This window comes from Phodopus roborovskii, unplaced genomic scaffold (genome assembly GCF_943737965.1).
Source record: "Phodopus roborovskii unplaced genomic scaffold, PHOROB, whole genome shotgun sequence".
NCBI classification, from domain to species: domain Eukaryota; kingdom Metazoa; phylum Chordata; class Mammalia; order Rodentia; family Cricetidae; genus Phodopus; species Phodopus roborovskii.
This window is the reverse complement of record NW_026126263.1, coordinates 41,429-61,308: the sequence shown is the minus strand read 5'-3', so window position 1 is coordinate 61,308 and position 19,880 is coordinate 41,429. Positions and strand designations below refer to the sequence as shown.

Below are 19,880 nucleotides of genomic sequence, written 5' to 3'. Positions count from 1 at the left end.
ATCTCTGTAGACCAGGCTGGCCTCAAACTGACAAGATATTCACCTGCCTCTGCCTCCCCCAGTGCTGGGATTAAAGGTGTGAGCCACCAACACCCGGCTTAAAATTTTTACTTTCAAAAATTAGCATACAACATGGTTCAAGATCAGACAAGTAGACAATAAAAGTTAATAATTGGGGGGATGTAGCAATATACACCTTTAATCCCATCACTTGGGAGGCAGGTGGATCTTTGTGAGTCTGAGGCCAGCCTGGTCTATAGGGCTAGTTTCAAGATAGTTTCCAAAACAATACAGAGAAACCCTGTCTCGAAAAACCAAATATTAATTAACATATATTTCAGTGACCCTCTTCACTTCTCTAATAATGCTTTCCCCTTCTCATGATCCTCTTTCAGTTTCATGTCCTATATTTACTGTTTTTATTTAATAAAACTAAATGGACACATTTGTCAACGTATTTCAGGTGCAGAGGCCGCTGTTAGAACTACAGCCACCTCCTGCACTTACTCTGCAATTTTCAATTTTTAGGGGTTAGAGAGATGGATCAACATTTAAGAGCAGGTTTGCTGCTCTTCCAGTAAACCCTAGTTTGGCGCCTAGGATGACATCAGACACCTCATAACTGCCTAGACTCCAGCTCTAGGAGATCCAATGCCTTCTGGCCATCGCAGGCACGCACACAAATACATCTTTTAAATTTCTATTTTTTATTTACTTACTATTCTGAGACAGGGTCTGTTATGCAGTCCTGGAACTCACTCTGTAGACCAGGCTGCCTCCACAGAGATGCACCTGCCTCTGCCTCCCAAGTGCTGGGACTAAAGATGCACACCACCACACCAAGTCTCCTTACAATTTTTAAATCATTTACTTGCTCTCATAGATGGTATTACATACTAAATTTACGGGACATACTGGAACATTATTTGAAGGAGAGACTGAGGCGCAACTGGAAAGAGATAGTGAACACCTTTTTCCTGTTCCCAGAACTCAGAACCTAGAGGCAGGTGAATCGGAGTTTGACGACAGCCTGATCTATAGAAACTGTGTGTGGCCCTCATTTCCTGATGGGGAAACTTACCTGTTTCTAAAACCATATAAGCTAAGGGTGACATCCTGGACTCAGTGACTCACACCTCAATTGTATGTCTGGTGCCCTGGGTTTGCTGTCACAGCCATTATTGCCAAAGTGGGTGTAGCTTTTGACTCCTCCCTTGTCACATCTCACTTGTCTTGAAAAAACTATATATCCTTACCTGGGACTTGATGTGTAGAAAAGGCTGGCTTCAGACTAGCTGATAATTGTTTCAGCCTCTCAAATGCTAATGCTATAGGCCTGCCTGCATCACAAGCTAAACTCATCCCATGCTTTTCAAGCATCAGTCTGTTTCCCTATCATAGGCTCCACCCACTTGTCCTCACAGCCTAAGTCCTGATTCTTCATTGAACTCAAGAGGTTATTTCTGTATGGTCTTTTGCTTGCATGTATGTATATTTGACCATATGCATGGCTGGTGCCCATGGGGTTCAGAAGATGGTGCAGAAAAACTTCTGGAATCAGTGAGCACTAGGAATTGAACCCAGGTGCCCTGCCAATGTAACAGGTACTTGAGACAGTTTTGCTACATAGCCCAGGATGGCACCAAATGACCCTCCATTCTCAAGTCTCTGTAGCATCTGAATAACAGGCATACACCATCACACGCAGCTATGTTCCAGTCTGCCCCCACCTGGACCACTGACTTGGACTTGCTGTCCTACTGTGCTTGCAGACTACTGAACCCTGCCAAGCCAGGCCTTTCTACCTGCCTGCTTCTGTAGTGCTGTCAGGTACTCTAGGCCTTAGCCAAGACTGGTTGCATGAATGTTGCTGTGAGACTTTGGGTGACTGTCTAGGTAGCCTGCTGTTTGTCCTTCCTGCACATTGGCAAGTTGCCCATCTGCACTTCATGCCTACCCTAGCATTGTCATCTTCCTTATGTCTTTGATGAGGTTGAAGACTAGACTATCCCAATTCCTAAGTAGGAATATTAGGTACTAAATTTAAGTTTTCCAGCTTAGGACAACTATATTGTAACATGTTATGCCTTCATCCTAGGACTAGATATGTAGGTCTTGAAGTTTGTATGTTGATTTTCCTTTTCTTACAGCATACTCAAGAGTCACTGTCTTTGTTTATAGCTTTGTAACAAGCCTAAGTCTTTTCTTTAGAATATTCACTGTTGCATTGATCATGCCCTGTGGGGGTAGGAAACCCTGGATTTCTAGCTTGTCTGGGTAGCAGTCAGAGGGCATCCAGAGGCATCCTTGGGGTTAGAACCTGCTGGCCATGTTTTATGTTACTTCTCTCTGAATCTATTTAGCCTGTTTTCTCCAACCCTTTATTTTCCCATGTTATCAAGCTAGTCCTCACAGTAAACACTTTCCAGACTGAGCCACGTCCCATCCCCTAGAGGGTTTTAGACAAATATGAAACAGAAACAGGAGTTGCCCATCACATTCCTGTGTGGTGGCTAAATGGAATGATACTAATTATTTTTCATCTTTTTGAGATAAGTTCCTGCTTTTAACCTAGGTTGGCAGAAGGTTGTAGAAAACAGGGATTCTACCTGCTTAAGCCCCTGAAATGCTGGGATTACCTTATGGAAATTTCCAAATTTATACACATTAAAAAGGCACAGAGAATATGTGCTGTACACAGGCAACTGAAGGGGCATTATCATAAGCTCTTCAAGGTTAAGAGGCCCTCTCCAAGAGCAGGTGGAAAGAGCCAAGTGTTACGACTAGACTTGGTGTCTTCTGTACATTATAGAACCACTATACTAATCAACTCGCAGCAGCATGGTTACTTGAATTAGCTCAAGTTGGTCAACTCCAGCATGGTGGAGTAGGAAAGGCTCAGGATAATTAGCTAAGTCTTGATAGCTCCTGGCGGTAGGGGGAGAAGAGTCATTTTCTGTGTGGCTCTTGGTCTATAGATTATGAGCACAGTATCACGCACCCCTAATCTAGAAAGCAAAGGCAAGGCCACCTCCAATATCCAAGGCCAGTTTGTTCTACAGTTCCAGGACAAGTACACTACATAGGGAAACACTGTTAAGATAAAGCAAAAACAGATACAATGAATTTCTTGTAGGAGAAATTCTCAAGCCTGTGGTGCTTTCTTTCTTTCTTTCTTTTTTTTTTGGAGACAGGATTTCTTTCTATAAATAACAGCCTTGGCTGTTCTGGAACTAGTTCTGTAGACCAGGCTGGCCTTGAACTCTAGACCTTCCTGCCACTGCCTCCCAAGTGCTGGAATTAAAGACATGTACCACTATCACCTGGCTTGGTGCATTTTCTTCATATAGAAGGCCCAGGCCACTCTAGGTAGTACCTAGAGTGGCGATTCTGAATCTTTTAAGGAGTCAGTCTGAAGAAGTCATGAAGAACAATTTAGTTAAGGACTCTTCTATTGCCAACATTTTCTGACTTTGGGTTCTTGCCCACAGTTCCTTTAATAAACTGTGTAAGCAAAACAACCCTTTTCTCCAAGTTATCTCTTGAGATGATGCTGTATGTAGCAATAGAAGCCCTAAGACATTACTTTTAAATCACCAATGGCTCAAAGAAAGCATAAGGTAATTTATAATATCTATTTTCTTCAAAAGTGACATATTACTATAGTCATTTGGTCACATAATCAGCAAAACAAAAAGATAAAGCCAGGTGGTGGTAGAGCGCTTCTTTAATCCCAGCACTTGGGAGGCAGAGCCTCTTTGAGGCCAGCCTGGTCTACAAAGTGAGTTCCAGGGCAGCCAAGGCTGTTACAGAGAAAGTCTTCATACAAACCAACCAACCAACCCACAAAAAGATAAATTTTTATGAGTGTAGCTGTGTCTCTGAAGTGTCAGTCTCTCCTAGCACATTGTGGAACCTGGAGTCAGTCAAGTCAGAGTGTGAACCAAGTATGCCCACACAGAACCATCTTAACAGCCTTCAGAAATTGAGGCCAACTGGGGTTACAAAAACAAAAAACCCCTATCTCAAGGTCTGGAAAAATGTCCCAATGCCTTTTAAGAGTAATGTTGCTCTTCACATGACATGAGTTTTAACTTACAATGCCATTAGGTGGCTAAGCCCCAGGGCTGGTCCAAGGGAACACCACACAGGCCTAAATTAAAGCAATCATCTTGGAAAAATAAGAATATATATCAAATTCATAAAAGCCAAGGTAAAGACCCCACCCAAGTATAAGGCTAGCATCCAACCATTAAAGGTCTGTATAAGCCGAGGAGATAGCTCAAGGGTAACATACGCACCTAATATTTGAAGTCCTGTTTTCATCCTGAAGACAGACAGCATCAGCATAGTAATACTGCAGCATACACTTAAAGCAGATTATATGAAGGCAATAAATATGGCAATGATCTTCAATATTTATATTCATCAAACTATGCCCTATGCCTTAAATGTATACCATCTTGGCAGTTAAGTATACAGGAACAATAAGGATTCAAGCTTCTGAAAAGGAAATGTGCCTGCAATCCCAGCACCTGGGAAGTAGAAATGAGGCCAGCACTGGCTACATAAACCCTCCTCTCAAATAATAAAAAAACAAGCTTTGGGTACTTAGTCAACAGAGTGCTTGCCTACCTGCTATGAAACCCTGGGTGATGAAGAGCCAATTGCCAAAATACTGTGTTGCTAAAACAGGTCTGAGGTGGTGTTAATATTTAAAAAACATTAATTTAGGGCTGGAGAGTTGGCTCAGAGGTTAAGAGCACTGGCTGCTCTTCCAGAGGTCCTGAGTTCAATTCTCAGCAATCACATGGTGGCTCACAACCATCTGTAATCTGATACCTTCTTTCTGGCCTGTGGGCATACATGCAGATAGAATACTGTATATATGATAAATAAATCTTACAAAAAATTTAATATTTACTAATATTTTAAAAGTGTATCTGTCAATCAAATGTGTTTCTTTGTATAGACTTCAATCTCATGCCTGGCTCAAGGTGCCTTTCTATGTCTTCTCATTTGCTAAGGTGTCTTCTGCTCCCTTCCCAGTGTTCACACTCTTAATAAATGCATCTTTTCTTTTTGGTAAGAAATTTCAAAAAGATATTGGAATCTAAACAAAGCAACTATATAGCTCACAAATTTTCAATTTCAAAGCACATTACTACTGTATTCTTTACCAAATGGTTTCTCATAGGCATGCTAATTTTTACTGTTAAAATAACACAAATTTATGGGGAGGTGGTGGCACACACCTTTAGTACCAACACTCTGAAGGCACCGGCAGGTGGATCTCAAGGAGTTCGAGGCCAGTCTGATCTACAGAATAAATTCCAGGACAGGCTTCCAAAGCTACAGAGAAACCCAAGTCTATCTCGAAAAACCCGAAACAAAATACAAACTCACAATGATATTCCATTAATAGTAGAAAAGTCAGTAAATGATGGGTAGCTCACATATCAAGGCTTTGTCTTGGATTCAATCTCCAATAAAACCAAGACAGGCGTTGGTAGCACAAATCCTTGATCCCAGCTCTCAGGAGGCAGAGGTAGGCCTATCTCTGTGAGTTGGAGACCAGCTTGTTCTACAGAGCTAGTTCCAGGCAGGCTCCAAAGAATATACAGAGAAACCCTGCCTAGAAAAAAAACAATAAAACCATTCCCCAAATATTAAGAAAGGTTTATTTGGAATGCCATGATTACAAGTCCCACCTTCTATCTAATCCACAGGATCTGCTAAGGCAGTTCCTCAAAACTCAGCAACATGGTCTAGAGCTGGCCAGGACAGCTGTGTCTGTTACAGAGAAACCCTGTCTCAAAATAACAAAAACCTTATTGGTTAATGGCTATAAAACCCTTGTCAGGTCTTACCACTTGGAAGTAGTGTATTTTAGATCATTGTGAACCATGAATTGAACATAAGGGCTAGCCTTAGGTGAGGAAGCAGAGAGGATTGCAGCTGAGGTTTCATTTTGATAAACAAGCAAAATCAGGACACTTAAGACAGGTTTTCATGTGCCTTAAGTAATCACAGAACTTACGTTCATTGAAAACCTTGTAAAATCAGATAGTACTCATTCTACATGCCTTCAATGCAAATTGTGGGGGTGTGGTAGTATTTATTATTCAGGAACTTGGTGCATTTTAGACATTTTTCCATTTAAAACCCAACCTATAATTGGGTGCTGGTGGGGCATGCCTTTAATCCCAGTAATTGGGAGGCAGAGGCAGGCAGATGAGTTCAGGGCTAGCCTGAATTCTCTACAGAGTTCCAGGAGAGCCTCCAAACCTAGAGAAACCCTGTTTCAAAAATCAAACAAAACAAAAACCTAGTGAGGTAAATAGTTTATATTCTAAATGCTAAAAGTGAGGAAGTGGGGCCTAAAAATACTATTTTTGGAGGCTGGAAATACAGTGCAGCTGGTAGAATGCTAGCACGCATCAAGCCATGGGTTCAGTTCCCAGAATGGTATCATACTCCTGTAAAGCTCACACCAAGGTGCTTAACTATGGCATTTATAACTTTGGCTCTAGGTCCAATCCCTTACACTGACCCTCAAATTTGAGTTCCTTCTCATGACAATTACTTAGAACTGAGCCACAGACTTTCTGCAATTACATTATAATACAGCTCCAGTTATCTGCAAAGTAGAACAGCAAATGCTGTAGAAATCCAGACATAAGAAACACACACACACACACACGGAAAAATCATCCAGCTACAGTCATTTTATAGTTGATTATGAAATACTACCTCAGGTGACACTGAGTATTTCCTTCCCACCCCCACCTTATTCCCCAATGGGCTAGCATAGAACGCTTCCTCAGACCAAGTACCCACCTGGTGGGGTTAGCCACAATGCCCCATAATCTGGGCCTGGCTCAGTGGGTGAGGCAGAATTCTGGGAAGTTCCTGAGTCTTCGTCCACCTGCCAAAGCAAATTCATGACCATTTGGGTGGGAGAAATAAGGATCCTTGGGGCCTGTCCCTGTTAGTTGGGGAAGACCTGAGGAGAGGCCTTCATGACCCAAGGATGAAGCAAACTGTTCAGAGTAAATGTTGTGCAGTCTGCAACCTGGTGGTATTTGGCTCAATATTAGCCAGGTGAAAACATAGATAGAACGGACTCTTCCATCCTAACTGGGACTAATGGAGGAACACTCATGGGATCCAGACAGCCCCTAGAACCTCTACTGAAGGTTAGAGGTAGAACTGAGCAGCTAAAGATAGAAGCCCCCACCCCAAAAATTATATGAAGGGACACAACTGGCTTCTCACCCAAGACCTCTGTGATTGTACTCAGTGGCTTTATATACTTAGGCATTCGACTTTCCTCCCCAGATGTGGAACACTCTATGCTACAAGAAACAGAAGTCAAACGAACAGGCCACATGTGAATCTAGTCTGAATTTTCTTTAATGCCTACTGTCTAACCAGGTTTCCCTTCTGCCTGACATGAAGTTGTTCAGTATATCTCCACCTCCACAATCTCCATCATTTAAGGTATCTATCTGTTCTGTGTATCCATCATTGTCATGAGATTAATGTGCTTAGGCTCTCAGGACAATCCTGTAAGTAGGGTATCCACCTTATGCTCACAAAAGCAAACTTAAGGAGCAGTTGTGAAAAAGACAAACTACTTTAGAAACCCCAATTTTAGTTGTAAGGGAATTGACTTATCTGTATCCAAACTCCATCTTACCATACACCCAATAAAGCAATCTAACCCTTACTAATTTCATCTTCAAGGCTCAACTCTTCTAGCAGTTTCTGTCCATCCCACTACATTTCCAAGCTTCCACCCTCCTGACTTGCCTCTAGTTCTAAACCGTATACTGTGTTGAATAAGGAAAAAACATTATCAGTATTGATTTGTGTTCAGGTTTCATCTTTTAATTAGCTCCATAAAGGACATCCTAAACACATCAGACACAACAGAATATCTTTTCTTCCAGTATTAAAAAAATGACATTCACAAACATTGTAAAGAAGCTCTTCTATATAATCAGGACAGTGATCTTGAATAAAAACCATCTCTAGGTAATCGTAATCTTGATTCAGATTGCTTATACATTCAGAAATCACTTTCTGGCCATGATAAACATTGTATACAGTTTTTTTAAATGTCCCTAAATACATTAGTTTTAAAAACATTAACCTGGCCAGCTTTTTGGGCCAGAAACGATCCTGAGCCTAAACAAAAATTGGTAAAAGAAAAAAAAATATATTGGTACCACAACCAATATCTTAAAACTTGTCTTTAAAAGGGAAAAATGTTTAAAGAACACATGGAGCTTTCTAAAAGGTCTTTAACAAACTACCTTGGGAGCTCAATTCAAAAATAGAACTCGATGTACTAAAACAGATGTTTCAGCGCAGCTCCAAAAATCTTTATAAATACAGCAATTTGGAAGGACGATCCTGGATCAGAAGTGTTATTCCTTGTGTATCTGAGAATAGTAAGAAGGGGTAGAATTTTGATATCAGGAAGAAACAGACTGATAGATAACATGCTCACCTCCCAGAGTTGATAAAGATACTGCACACCGCCTCTTTATTTCTACCATGCCCCATAGAACAAAAGATTACACTCCAACCCCCTACACTCCCACAACTAGCGTTGGCATGCACCTAATAGCAAGAGCAGCCAAATGGTGTTGATAGACTGGCTGGCTAAGATATCAAGGCAACAGAGATAAAGGGTAGTGTGGCCAGAAAGCAAAAGGGCTAGGACAGGAGGGTCTGAGGAAGTTTGACTCAGTGCCAATATGTAGGTCTCACCTACATTATGTGCGCATGCCCCGTCTCAGTTGTCATAATTGTCTCTGTAATTTCCTCCTGAGTAGCGGTCATAACCACCCTGGCTTCTGGGAAAAAGCGAAATTCTTTTACAGGAATGTATTCTACACAGCAGACAGAATTAAAACCTATACATGTCAATTCCATAATAGTGCATTCACAACATACTTTAGCTACTTTTTGTGGTGATGGAGATTAAATCCAGGGCCTGTCACATCTTTGATATATGCAAGTCACACAAAACAAAACGGAATATCAGGCTACTGAATTATATATAAAGAATACTGTACCACAGGTATCCCAGTCTCTCAGCACCCACCTGCCACTATAGTCTCTAGACCGTCCATATCCATATCCATATCCTCCAGGTCGACTGTCATATCTTCCGCTTCCATAGCCCTGGTCTCCACCACCTACAGAAAAATATTCAAAGAAATCACAGCTGTTTAGACATAGGCTTCTAACAAATGACTCTACCTCATCTCATAATCAAACCACCACTGCACTTACCTCTAGAGTAGCTGCGACCACGGCCATGGGCCCCAAAGGCACCCCCTCCTCTGGTTCCCCGGGCAGACTTGCCTGCATGGTCCACTCGGATCTGGCGCCCATCCAGGGACTAGGTGTGGGAAGGAGACAGACACAAGAAAGCCTTGTCAGTCAGTCAGATTAGTGACTGAAGAAGAATGGGTACAGGCAGATGGACAAGAGCCCAGAAATTCCTGCTGGGCACCAAATTCTGGGTGCCATGTTCCAGAGCAAGCTCCTCTGACCAGAATGGCTTCACCAGGAGCTACAGGTTCCCACAAATGACCTGAATCCACCGTGCTCCCCTGCTACTACTTACATCTTGACTGAACTCAGGCTGAGTTCTCCTCCCCACTCCTCTAAGCTGCCCGACTATTAGGGCTAGACACCTCTCTCGGTTTGAGGCTTCAGAGTCCATCCCAGAAGACTCACGAGGTCCTCTCCGGGCCAGGCCCACAGGTCTGCAGACTCTACTACCTAAGCCCAGAGCAGGTCAACCATCCACAGGTGGCTTCTCGGCCTCATGCAGGACCAGTCGTCGCCTCCCAGGCAGCCCGGCTCTGTCTGCCGCTGCCCTCCACCCCCTAGAACAGAAGGCAGTCATGCTCCTGTGAGTGGACACTGCGGGGCTTCATGGCCACGCTGCCCCTGGCAGACATAGAGGGAAAACAAAGAACGAAGAAAGTGGCAGACAGGGAGAAAGCTCCTCTGCAGGCATGAGGCCTCACCTCTCCATTCATGGCTCTCATGGCATCTGAAGCATGCTCTGGGTTGGTGAAGGTGATGAAGCCAAAACCCCGGGATCTTTGAGTCTCCCGGTCCTTGACAACAACCACTGGGAGGGGCAGAAATGTAAATGTTAGGACTCTAACGTTTAATTAAGTGCAAAGGAGAATGGACACACCCTCCCAAGTCCTGTATCCCATTGGATTCTTCTCTGGCTAACTATGTTACAACACGGGAAGTTAAGGAGAGTTTCAGGTTATAAGTCCCAGACTAAACCAGCTCTCATCTACCAACCCGAAACCCGGGGGCTGGTCCAAGGCTCACCCTCAGAGATCGGCCCAAAGCTGCTGAAGTGGTCTTCAAGTGCCTGCTCATCGGTGTTGAAGTTGAGCCCTCCCACGAAGAGCTTCCCTTCTTCAGAAGACATGGCAGAATGAAAATCCTATAGGGCAAGCAAGTGGAAATTGGGGAAAACAGTCAACGTGGAAGTAGTGAGATGTCTAACACCTGAAGACTGAGAATTACCAGAAACACAAAAAGTGCGTTAAGAGAAATAAAAGGCGGGAACCAGCGAGCCAGAGAGCCTGTCCGCCATTTGACGACCGCTACCGCGCATGCCCACAACACCCCATGCCACCACACCCGTCATTTTGTACGGTCGCAGAGGCATTGCATTTCCTCTTTCCCTGCAGAACAAGATGGCGGCGGTCACGTGGGAAGAGACAGCCGGTATAGGTTGTCGCGTGGTCATTCCCGCCACGGAGCCAGCCCGTACCTCCCGGCACTCCCCCCGCTCGGATGCAGCACGCCAGCCTCCCCAATCGGAAGAGTTTCCTTCGAGCCTGGGACTCGCTCTCCTCGGAACTCAAGCCTACGTGCCAGCGGCAGCTACTCTTCCTAGTCTCCCGCCCCTGGAGGGCAAAGCAGTGCAGCAAGGGACGACCACTGCGCAAGCCAAACGCCGCTTACCTGAACAATCCTGCTTAAAAACCAAAAGGCTGCAGACACGGCAAGCTCTAAGGAAGCGGGAGAACAGAGAGGCTGCCGCGCGGGAAGACGCCTGATAAAGCGTGCGTAGCAGATACGTCACAGAACGTACCCCCGCGCGCCCCGGCGTGCGTGCTCATTGGTTAAGGTCGGCGAGGGGGTTGGATCGAGGGAGAGGAAGGCGGAGGATGCAATTCGCTTTGCCGTTTCCGGGAATAGAGAAGAACTTTGAGTTCAGTGCATCCTAATGTAAGCACCTCTCTGCTTACACCCTTTTCTACAGACGGTTTGATTCATATAGCCTTTTCCTCCCTGACGTCATTTTCACTGCATTTGACGTCATTTCTCCCCTTCGCTAGGAAGTCCCTAACTGATCAGTGCCAACCAACTACCATCCTCAGCAATCAATCTTATTTACTTCTAATCCTTTAATCTCATACCCCTTAAGGCCCCAAAGTTCTATCCCTCCATGTCTCTAAAGTCATCACCTTCAGAATTCTTGATGTCAGACCCTACGTTTTTGAGTGCTTAACCCCTACTCCTTAGTCACGTCTGCCCAACACCTAGTGATGTTACAGGACCCTTTCCCTTGGTGTCATCCTTCTCAACTCGCATCCTTATCTGACAGTCTCACTAAGCCTCATATACTTTCAGCAAAACAGGTATCCTATCATCAAAGGGTGCAAATCCAACCCAGAGAATGAATATTTCTTTCTAATAAGGGTAATAGCTCTTGATCCAAAGGATTGACTTTTGCAATACATAGTAAAATCCAAAGCAAATAGTATTTGAGTCCACTGCCTGACGATTTGATCTTTCCCGGCCTTTGATGTCTAATAACAACTTGTTTGCCTTCGGGGACTCTACATTTTTCACTCACAGAATGAATTTGTTCAGCTTTGTAAAGGCCTGTCCCCCACTCCACCACCAACCCCAACACAAATAGATTTATTAACCTTCAGATGCTATTCATCTATGGATTCTGTTAGGCTTATTCCCATATTTCTCAGTGATTTTTCAGAGATTTTAGTGTTATTAAATTTGTAAGTAGTGGGGCTGGAGAGATGGCTCAGAGGTTAAGAGCACTGACTACTCTTCCTGAGGTCCTGAGTTTAATTCCCAGCAACCACATGGTGGCTCACAACTATGTGTGATAGGATCTGGTTACCTCTTCTGGCCTGCAGACATACATGCAGGAAGAACACTATATACATAATAGATCAATCTTTAAAATTTTAAATAGTATCTTTAGTTAAATACATTTATTTTTCATTTAATCATTTCTCACTCTATGATCTATACCTCACTTTGCTCAGGATAGCCTGAAAATCATAAACCTCTTGCTTCAGCCTCCAGTGCTGGGATCACAACCAACATGTTTGTATTTTCAAAGAAATCCTCCCCCAAGTCCCAAAGATACTCTTCTACAACTTATTCTGTTAGCTCTATAATTTTACTTTTAATTTAAGGTCCTCAACCCTTGTTTGGGGTTTAGCTCAGTGGCAGAGTGCTTTCCTAGTATATGCAAGTCCCTTGATTTATATCCCAGCAGAAGGAAGAGCTGTGCCTGGTTTTACTGTACCATTTAGCCAGATGTCTCTCATCATCATCTACCAGGAAACTGAAGCAGGATTGTGATGTTGAGACTTTTAAAAGGTTTCAGGCTAACTGTAGCTACATGATGAGACCCTGTATTGAAACAAGCAAACAAAAAAATCAGACGTTTCTTGGAATTGCATTTTATGTAAAGATTTGGGGAATAATGTGATATTACCTGTAGTATTAAGGTTTGGCACCTTAGTTGGGTGTGATGACCTCAACCAGTAATCCTAGCACTTGGGGAGATTGAGGCAGTAGACTCTTGCCAAGGCCAGCCTGGCCTACCTGATCAGCCACACACACACAAAAAAAATGACAAACAAAAGAATTGGAGCCTAGTTCCTGTGCCCCTTGAATATGGACTGGACCTAGTGGATCAATTGCAATGCTTACAATAAGTGAAGCAGGAGTGACAGTTTATTTCAAGACTGGGTCATAAAAAGGCGCTTTGGTTTTCTATTCTCTCGTACAGATTGAACATTCTGTGAAATCTTTGCTGGTTTGTCGAGAGTAGTCCTATAGAGGGGGCTAAAGTGGCATGGAACTGAGATCTCCTACCAACAGCTATGGGAAGAGACCTTCTTAGAAGTGGATCTACACCTCCAGATAGCTGTGGTCTAGGCTGACACCCTGAATCAGATCCACCTCACTAACCCACTCCCAGAATCCTGATCCTCCAAAACCATCAGAGATGTTCCTTTGTTTTGTCTTGAGACAAGTTCTCACTGTGTAGTTCCACTTGTGAATTGGAGCCTAGTTCCCTTGCCCCTTGAGCATCACAAAGACTAGAATTACATGCATGCATGTAGTCAGTAAGCTTGGTATCAGTTGAAACTAATACATCACTAGAATTTTCCCATCAAAGAGCATGAAATGGTTTTCTTTTGTTTAAAGACTGAGTCTCTTTATATATTCTAGGTTGGCCTGGAACTCACTACATAGCCCAGGATAGACTTACAGTCTCCATTCTCCTGCCTAGTACTACAGATGTGCATGACCAACTTCACATTTGAAAATAGGATCTTGCTACGTTTCCCAAGGGGGCCTCAAACTCCTGGGCTCAAGTCATCATCCTGCTTCAGCCTCTGGGATGACACTAGAGATCACTGTGGATTTGATTTGATTTTTGAGGCAGGGTCTCACCTTGTAACCCTGGCTGGCTGGGAATTTGCTATATAGAACAGGCTGGCCTCAAACGTACAGAGATCTGGCTGCCTTTACCTCCTAAGTGCCAAAATTAAAGACATGTACTACCATGTCCAGCTTTTGTTTGTTCTTTTCTTTGAGACATGGTCTCATGTAGCCCAGGGCAGCCTCAAAGTCATGGCGATCCCCTGCCTTCCATGTGCTAGAATCACAGGCCTAAGCCACCCAGCTTCACCTGACTTCTTGAGTTGAATGCTTAAATTATCTATTTCTCTCTTCCTCCTTCATGTATTGCTATGTAATGGTGACTGGTCTGTAACTCACTATCTAACTCAAGTTGTCCTTTGAGGCACAACAATCCTCCCTGCCTCAGCTTCTTGAATGAGATCAGGAACTACAGGTATGAGCTGTCATGCTTGGCTCCATTCTGTAAAAAAAAAAAAAAAAAAAAAATTTAAAATGTATCCATTTATTTTTATTTCATGTGTATGGGTGTTTTGCTTACATGTATGTGCATCTGGTGTCTGCAGAGGCAGAAGAGGACACTGAATTCCCTGGAACTGGAGTTATGAAAGCCTGTGAGCCATCATGTGATTGCTAGAAACTGAACTCTGGAAGAGCAGCCGGAGCTCTTACCCAATTAACAATTTCTCAAGCCCCTCCTTTCTTTCTTTCTTTCTTTCTTTCTTTAATTAAGATTTATTTTTATTGTTCTTAATGGCGTGTTTGTTGGGGGGGGGTGCCCATGTGTGGGCTGTCTTCAAGAGCCAGAGGGACATCAGAGCCCCTAAAGCTGGAGTTACAAAAATGGGTCCTGGCAACTGAACTGGGGTCCTACTTAGATACTACCAGGTGGTGGCAGCACACATTTTAATCCCAGCAGTTGGGAGGCAGAATAAGGCGGATCTCTGTGAGTTCCAGGCCAGCCTGGTTTATAGAGTGAGTTCCAGGACAGGCTCCAAAGCTACAGAGAAATTCTGTCTCAAAAAAACAAAAACAAAAAACACCTAGGATACTAAAACAAACAAACAAAAAACACAACTTATATACTAAGTTTTTAATTAGCATGCAAAGAAGGCCTCAGTCAATCGAAGAGCATCAATACTAAGGGCTGCAGGTGTAGCTAAGTGTTACAGTATTTGCCTAGAATGGAAAAAGCCCTGGTTAGAGCATCAGCACTACAAAAAAATATTTTGTGTGTGTGTGTGTGTGTGTGTGTGTGTGTGTGTGTGTATTCTCTGACCATATGTAATAAAACTAGCAATAACAGGAAGCTACAAAGAAACTTTATGTACATTCATCAAGAAAGAAAAGAGAGGAGCCAGAGATCTGGCTCAGCTGTTATCTAGCAGTATCTAAGTAGAAGATTGCTTAGATATTATGTTGGGTTTTCTTCTTTCTTTCTTCTTTTTTCTTTTTGACAACTTGACACAAGTTAAAAGTCATCTGGGTTGAGGGAACCCCATAGGAGAAAATACTTCCATTAGATTGGCCTGTAGGCAAGACTGTGGGGGCATTTTCTCTTTCTTTCGTTCTTTCTTTTTCTTTCTTTCTTTCTTTCTATTTTTAAATGATTGGTGTAAGAGGGCCCAGCCCACTGTGGGCAGTGCCATCCCTGGGCAGATGGTTCTATGTTGTATAAACAGGCTGAACAAGTCATAGCAAGCCAGTAAGCAGCTGTGGTAGCTATTCTCAGTTGACAACTTGACCATATCTGGAATTAACTAAAATCCAAAAATGGAGGGGATACCAGTGGGAGAATTTTTGGTTAATTTGAAGTAGGAAGATCTACTTCTAATTTAGATCTTAAGGCTGGAAGATACATGCTTTTTAATCTTGGTCTTGAGGTGGTCACCTTTAATCTGGGCCACACCTTCTGCTGGAAGCCTATATATGGACATGGAAGAAGGAAGTTTTTGTTCATTGCCTGTTTGCCTTGGCCTTGCTAGCAAGTCCATTCCTTTAATAGCATTGAGCCTACTTCTTCAAGATTCCAGCATATACTGAAGACCAATTAAGACTTCCAGCCTTGTGGGACTGAGAAACTACTGGATTCTTGAACTTTCCATTCACAGCCAGCCATTGTTGTAGTAGATGGACTGCAGGCTGTAAATCATTCTAATCCCATATATAATCCTGAGTACTGTGATTGAAGGTGTATGCCACCAACTCCTGGCTTAGATATATCTTTCTATCTATATCTCAAGCTTAAAATGTTTGTGGCAATTTTTAAAGGTCCAATCTAGGCATGATGGCATACACTTGTTATCCTGCATTTTTGGGTGAGATGGTTCAATTGATACAGGCACGTGCTTCCAAGCCTGAGGACTAGAGCTCTATCCCCAGGACCCACAAAAGAGAGAATATACTTTTTGAAAGTGTCCTCTGATCTCAATATGTGCTCTATCTCTCTTTCTCTCATACACACACACACACACAATTTTTCTTATTTTACATGCCTAGATTGGACCTTTAAAAATTGCAGTTAGGATTTGTTTCTTTGTTAAACTTAAATGTATGGGTGTTTTGCATGTACATCTGTGTATAATGTGTGTGTATGCCTGATATCCCAGGAGGCCACAAGAGGGGGTCAGATTTCCCAGGACTGCAATTATAGATGATTGTGAGCTAGCATGTGGTTTCTGGAAATTGAACCCAGGTCCTCTGGAAGAGAAGCTAGTGTTTTAAACCATTAAGCTATGTCTACAGCTCTGAGAATCTGTTTTAAATATATTTTGGTAACTACTATTATATCAGGAGTTAGTCCTACTATTTCATTTTCTGTACTTACAATATATATTTTGAAGGCTGGGAATGCAACTCAATTGATAGAATGTCTGCATATCATGCATAAAATCCTGTGTTTGGCTGGAGAAATGGTTCAGTAGTTAAGAGCACTGGCTGTTCTTCCAGAGTACCCAGGTTCAATTCCCAGCACCCACATGGCAGCTCACAACCGTAACTCCAGTTCCAGGGGACTTTACACCCATGGCAAAACACCAACGAAAATAAAATAAAAATAAGTTTAAAAACAAAAAAGACCCACTGCCAGTTGCCTCATAAATTGTCCCAGTCACACCACTGTACCTATATTAAGGGAGTCTAGTTCGGTCTTATGCAGGTTCCCCATTTGTCAGACCCGAGTCAGTGATCTCTCACAAGCTTGGGTCAGCTGATTCTGTGGGTTTCCCCTCATGGTCTTGACTCCTTTGTTCATATTTTTGCACCTCCCTCACTTTGATTGTTCTCCAGGAGCTTGGTCCATTGGTTAATTGTGGATTTCTGCAATGTATGAGGCCACATTCAGTGGGCCCAAGATCTAACTCTAATGCTCAAACTGACTTGGTGGAGACCATTCTGTATGAAGAGATACTTTGCTAAGCCTAGACATGGGTGTGGGGGTGGAGAGGTGGGACCGACTTAGACTTCCTAGGGAGGTCTTATCCTCTCCGTGGAGCAGATGTGTGTCGGGGGGGGTGGAGGGAGTGGGAGAAAGAACTGGGCCTGGAATGTAAAAAATAAATTAATAATTAACCCCCCCCCCAAAGAGATAAAATCCTGTATTCAGTCCCTAGCACTGCAAAATACTGGTTATGGTGGTTCAGACCTGTAATCTCAGCAGCTTGTTACCTACATAATGAGAAGCCTGTGTGGGTATGCACACAGTCTTTCATTTCTCAGAGTTGAACAGGCATTGGAACTACTGTCTTGTAACTTGGTCATAATCTCATCTGTTTGCTTGAGTCCCATGTTGTGAGAAACCTCACCAAAAGGCTCAGGTACTAAGAACCTAAAACCACTTGCCAGTTTTCCTATGAATGGGTCATGATACAAGTGAAGTCATTGCTAAGTCAGGCCTCCTGGCTGACAGACAACTCAACTGAAACCACAGGACCAATCCTGGGACAAAGCCACCCAGTTAAGCTACTTCCAGATTCCTGACCCTTGGAAACTGCAAGCCAAATAAATCCCTGCTGTTTTGAGCTTCTATGTTTAGAAGTAACTTGTTATACAGTCATAAATAGCTGCTACTTCCACACTTTTTTCCTCTGGCAATAGCTTCACTGCCCTACTATCTATGGTCTAGTGGTGAGCTCATACTGAACTGAAGTTGCCTGATACTTTAACAGGCCAAATGCACTGAGGAAAGCTGAGACCAAACTCCACCTGCTCACTTACCCGGGCTTTGAGGGGTGAATAGAAGTGTGAGGGATGAGACAGACTGTTGGCCCCTAGTATCACAGAAGGTGTCCCTCACACCTGCTCTCCTAACACCAGCAAATGTTCTAATAAGGAGTCATCACCAAATCCTCAGAGGAAAAATCACTTTAAAAGGAGATAGCCTCATCGGGCGGTGGTGGCACAAGCCTTTAATCCCAGCACTTGGGAGGCAGAGACAGATGGATCTCTGTGAATTTGACAGTCTGGTCTACAGAGTTCCAGAAAAGGAAAAAAAAGGAGGTAGTTTCTCTCAGAGTACTGGCATCTGGAAGACTGCTAGCTGCTGGGGGAGAGAAACTCTGACTACAGTTGGCTGCCATTTCTTCCCCTAGGATACTTGCTGCCTTCACATTAGCCATCTGGACGCCTGTATTTGGGGGTCTGGATTTCTTCAGTAAGAGAGCAAAGACTTTTCCAAAGTAATGTGGAGAAAAGGTAAGAGCCATAATAACTTGTGTTTTTCTCTAGCCTAGACTGTATTTGCTGCCGCCAGCCATCTGTCTCTCAAATCATACCAGTTCAAGAGTACATTGTATGGAACTATAGAGATGGCTCAGTTGTTAAGAGCACTGGCTGCTCTTCCAAAAGACCTGGGTTCAATTCCCAGCACCCACATGACAGCTCACAACTGTCTGTAACTCAAGTTCCAGGAAATCCAACACTCTCACACAGACACACATGCAGACTAAACACCAGTGCATTAAAAGCAATTAAAAAATGAAAATAAAAAGACTGATATAAAAAAGGGCCAGGCAGTGGGGGTGCACACCTTTAATCCTAGAGCTTGGGAAGTAGAGGCAGGCGGCTCTCTGTGAGTTCAAGGTCAGCCTGGTCTACAGAGCAAGTTCCAGGATAGACTCCAAAGCTACAGAGAATCCTTGTCTCCAGACCCTATGGGTCTAAGAGCTATGTTACAATTTCTGGAAGCTATGTTTTCTTTAAAAAAATAAATTAAAAAATATATATATATCATACCTTTAGTCCTAGTACTTGGGAGACAAAGGCAGGCAGATCTCTGTCAGTTTGAGGCCAGCCTGGTCTACAAGGGGAATATATGTATATATTTTATATGTGTGTGTGTGTGTGTGTGTGTGTGTGTGTGTGTGTGTGTGTGTATGCCCACACATATATAACACATACATATACTACCTACACACACACACACACACACACACACACACACACACAACACACTTTTGGTTATCTGAAACAGAACTTCTCTGTATAGCCCTGGCTGTCCGGGAACTAGCTCTATAGACCAGGTTGGCCTCAAACTCAAAGATCAGATGGCCTCTGTCTCCCCAGTGCTGGGATTAAAGTGTGCACAACTATTGCCTGGCTCTAAACTATTTTTTTATTACATTATTCATTTTGTGTAGGGGGGAGTAAATGTAGACGTCAGAGGAAAATTTATAGGGGTCCTAGGGAACAAACTCAGCTTATCAGGCTTGGTGACATGCATCTTTACCCACTGGGCCCTCCTGTCAGCCCTGGAACCTGTGTTTTTCCTCTGTGGTTTCTCTACTGGTGGTTGCAGCAGCTTGCATCACTTGCTATATTGGAATGTTGGAATGGACCAGAAGGTCCAAGTATCCTTGAGAAAGAATAGAGGTTTCTGCCTTTCAGAGCCTTTCACAGACTGGATTCATTGGCATTCACAAGGCCCAAGCTGCCATACATACAATTGACTTGCATGACATGACCCTTTAAATATCACTACTTGGTGCTGGAGAGATGGCTCATTGTTTTAAGAGTACTGGCTGTTCTTCCAGAAGACTGGGGTTTAGTTCCCAGCAACCAAACAGGAGTTCACAACCATTTATAACTTCAGTTCCAATGGCTATGACACTATTTTCTGGCCTTTGCAAACATCT

At 43.2% G+C, this 19,880-nt stretch overlaps 1 protein-coding gene across 4 annotated transcripts; it reads right to left on the bottom strand.

Moving 5' to 3' along the window:
• Positions 1 to 7,867: 7,867 nt before the first annotated feature.
• Rbm3 (RNA binding motif protein 3) lies at positions 7,868 to 10,558 on the bottom strand. Of its 4 annotated transcripts, none has more exons than XM_051179679.1 (6): positions 10,378 to 10,558; positions 10,056 to 10,162; positions 9,310 to 9,418; positions 9,119 to 9,212; positions 8,782 to 8,867; positions 7,868 to 8,450 (listed from the first exon to the last, which is right to left on the bottom strand). In XM_051179679.1, the coding sequence occupies exons 1-5, from the start codon at positions 10,478 to 10,480 to the stop codon at positions 8,807 to 8,809; spliced, it is 474 nt and encodes a 157-aa protein (XP_051035636.1). In that variant the 5' UTR covers positions 10,481 to 10,558; the 3' UTR covers positions 7,868 to 8,450; positions 8,782 to 8,806. The 4 variants fall into 4 exon arrangements, with proteins under 4 accessions (XP_051035636.1, XP_051035635.1, XP_051035638.1 ...); XM_051179678.1 differs by having other exon boundaries at positions 8,786 to 8,867; positions 10,378 to 10,553; XM_051179681.1 differs by having other exon boundaries at positions 8,782 to 8,864; positions 10,378 to 10,551.
• Positions 10,559 to 19,880: the final 9,322 nt, after the last annotated feature.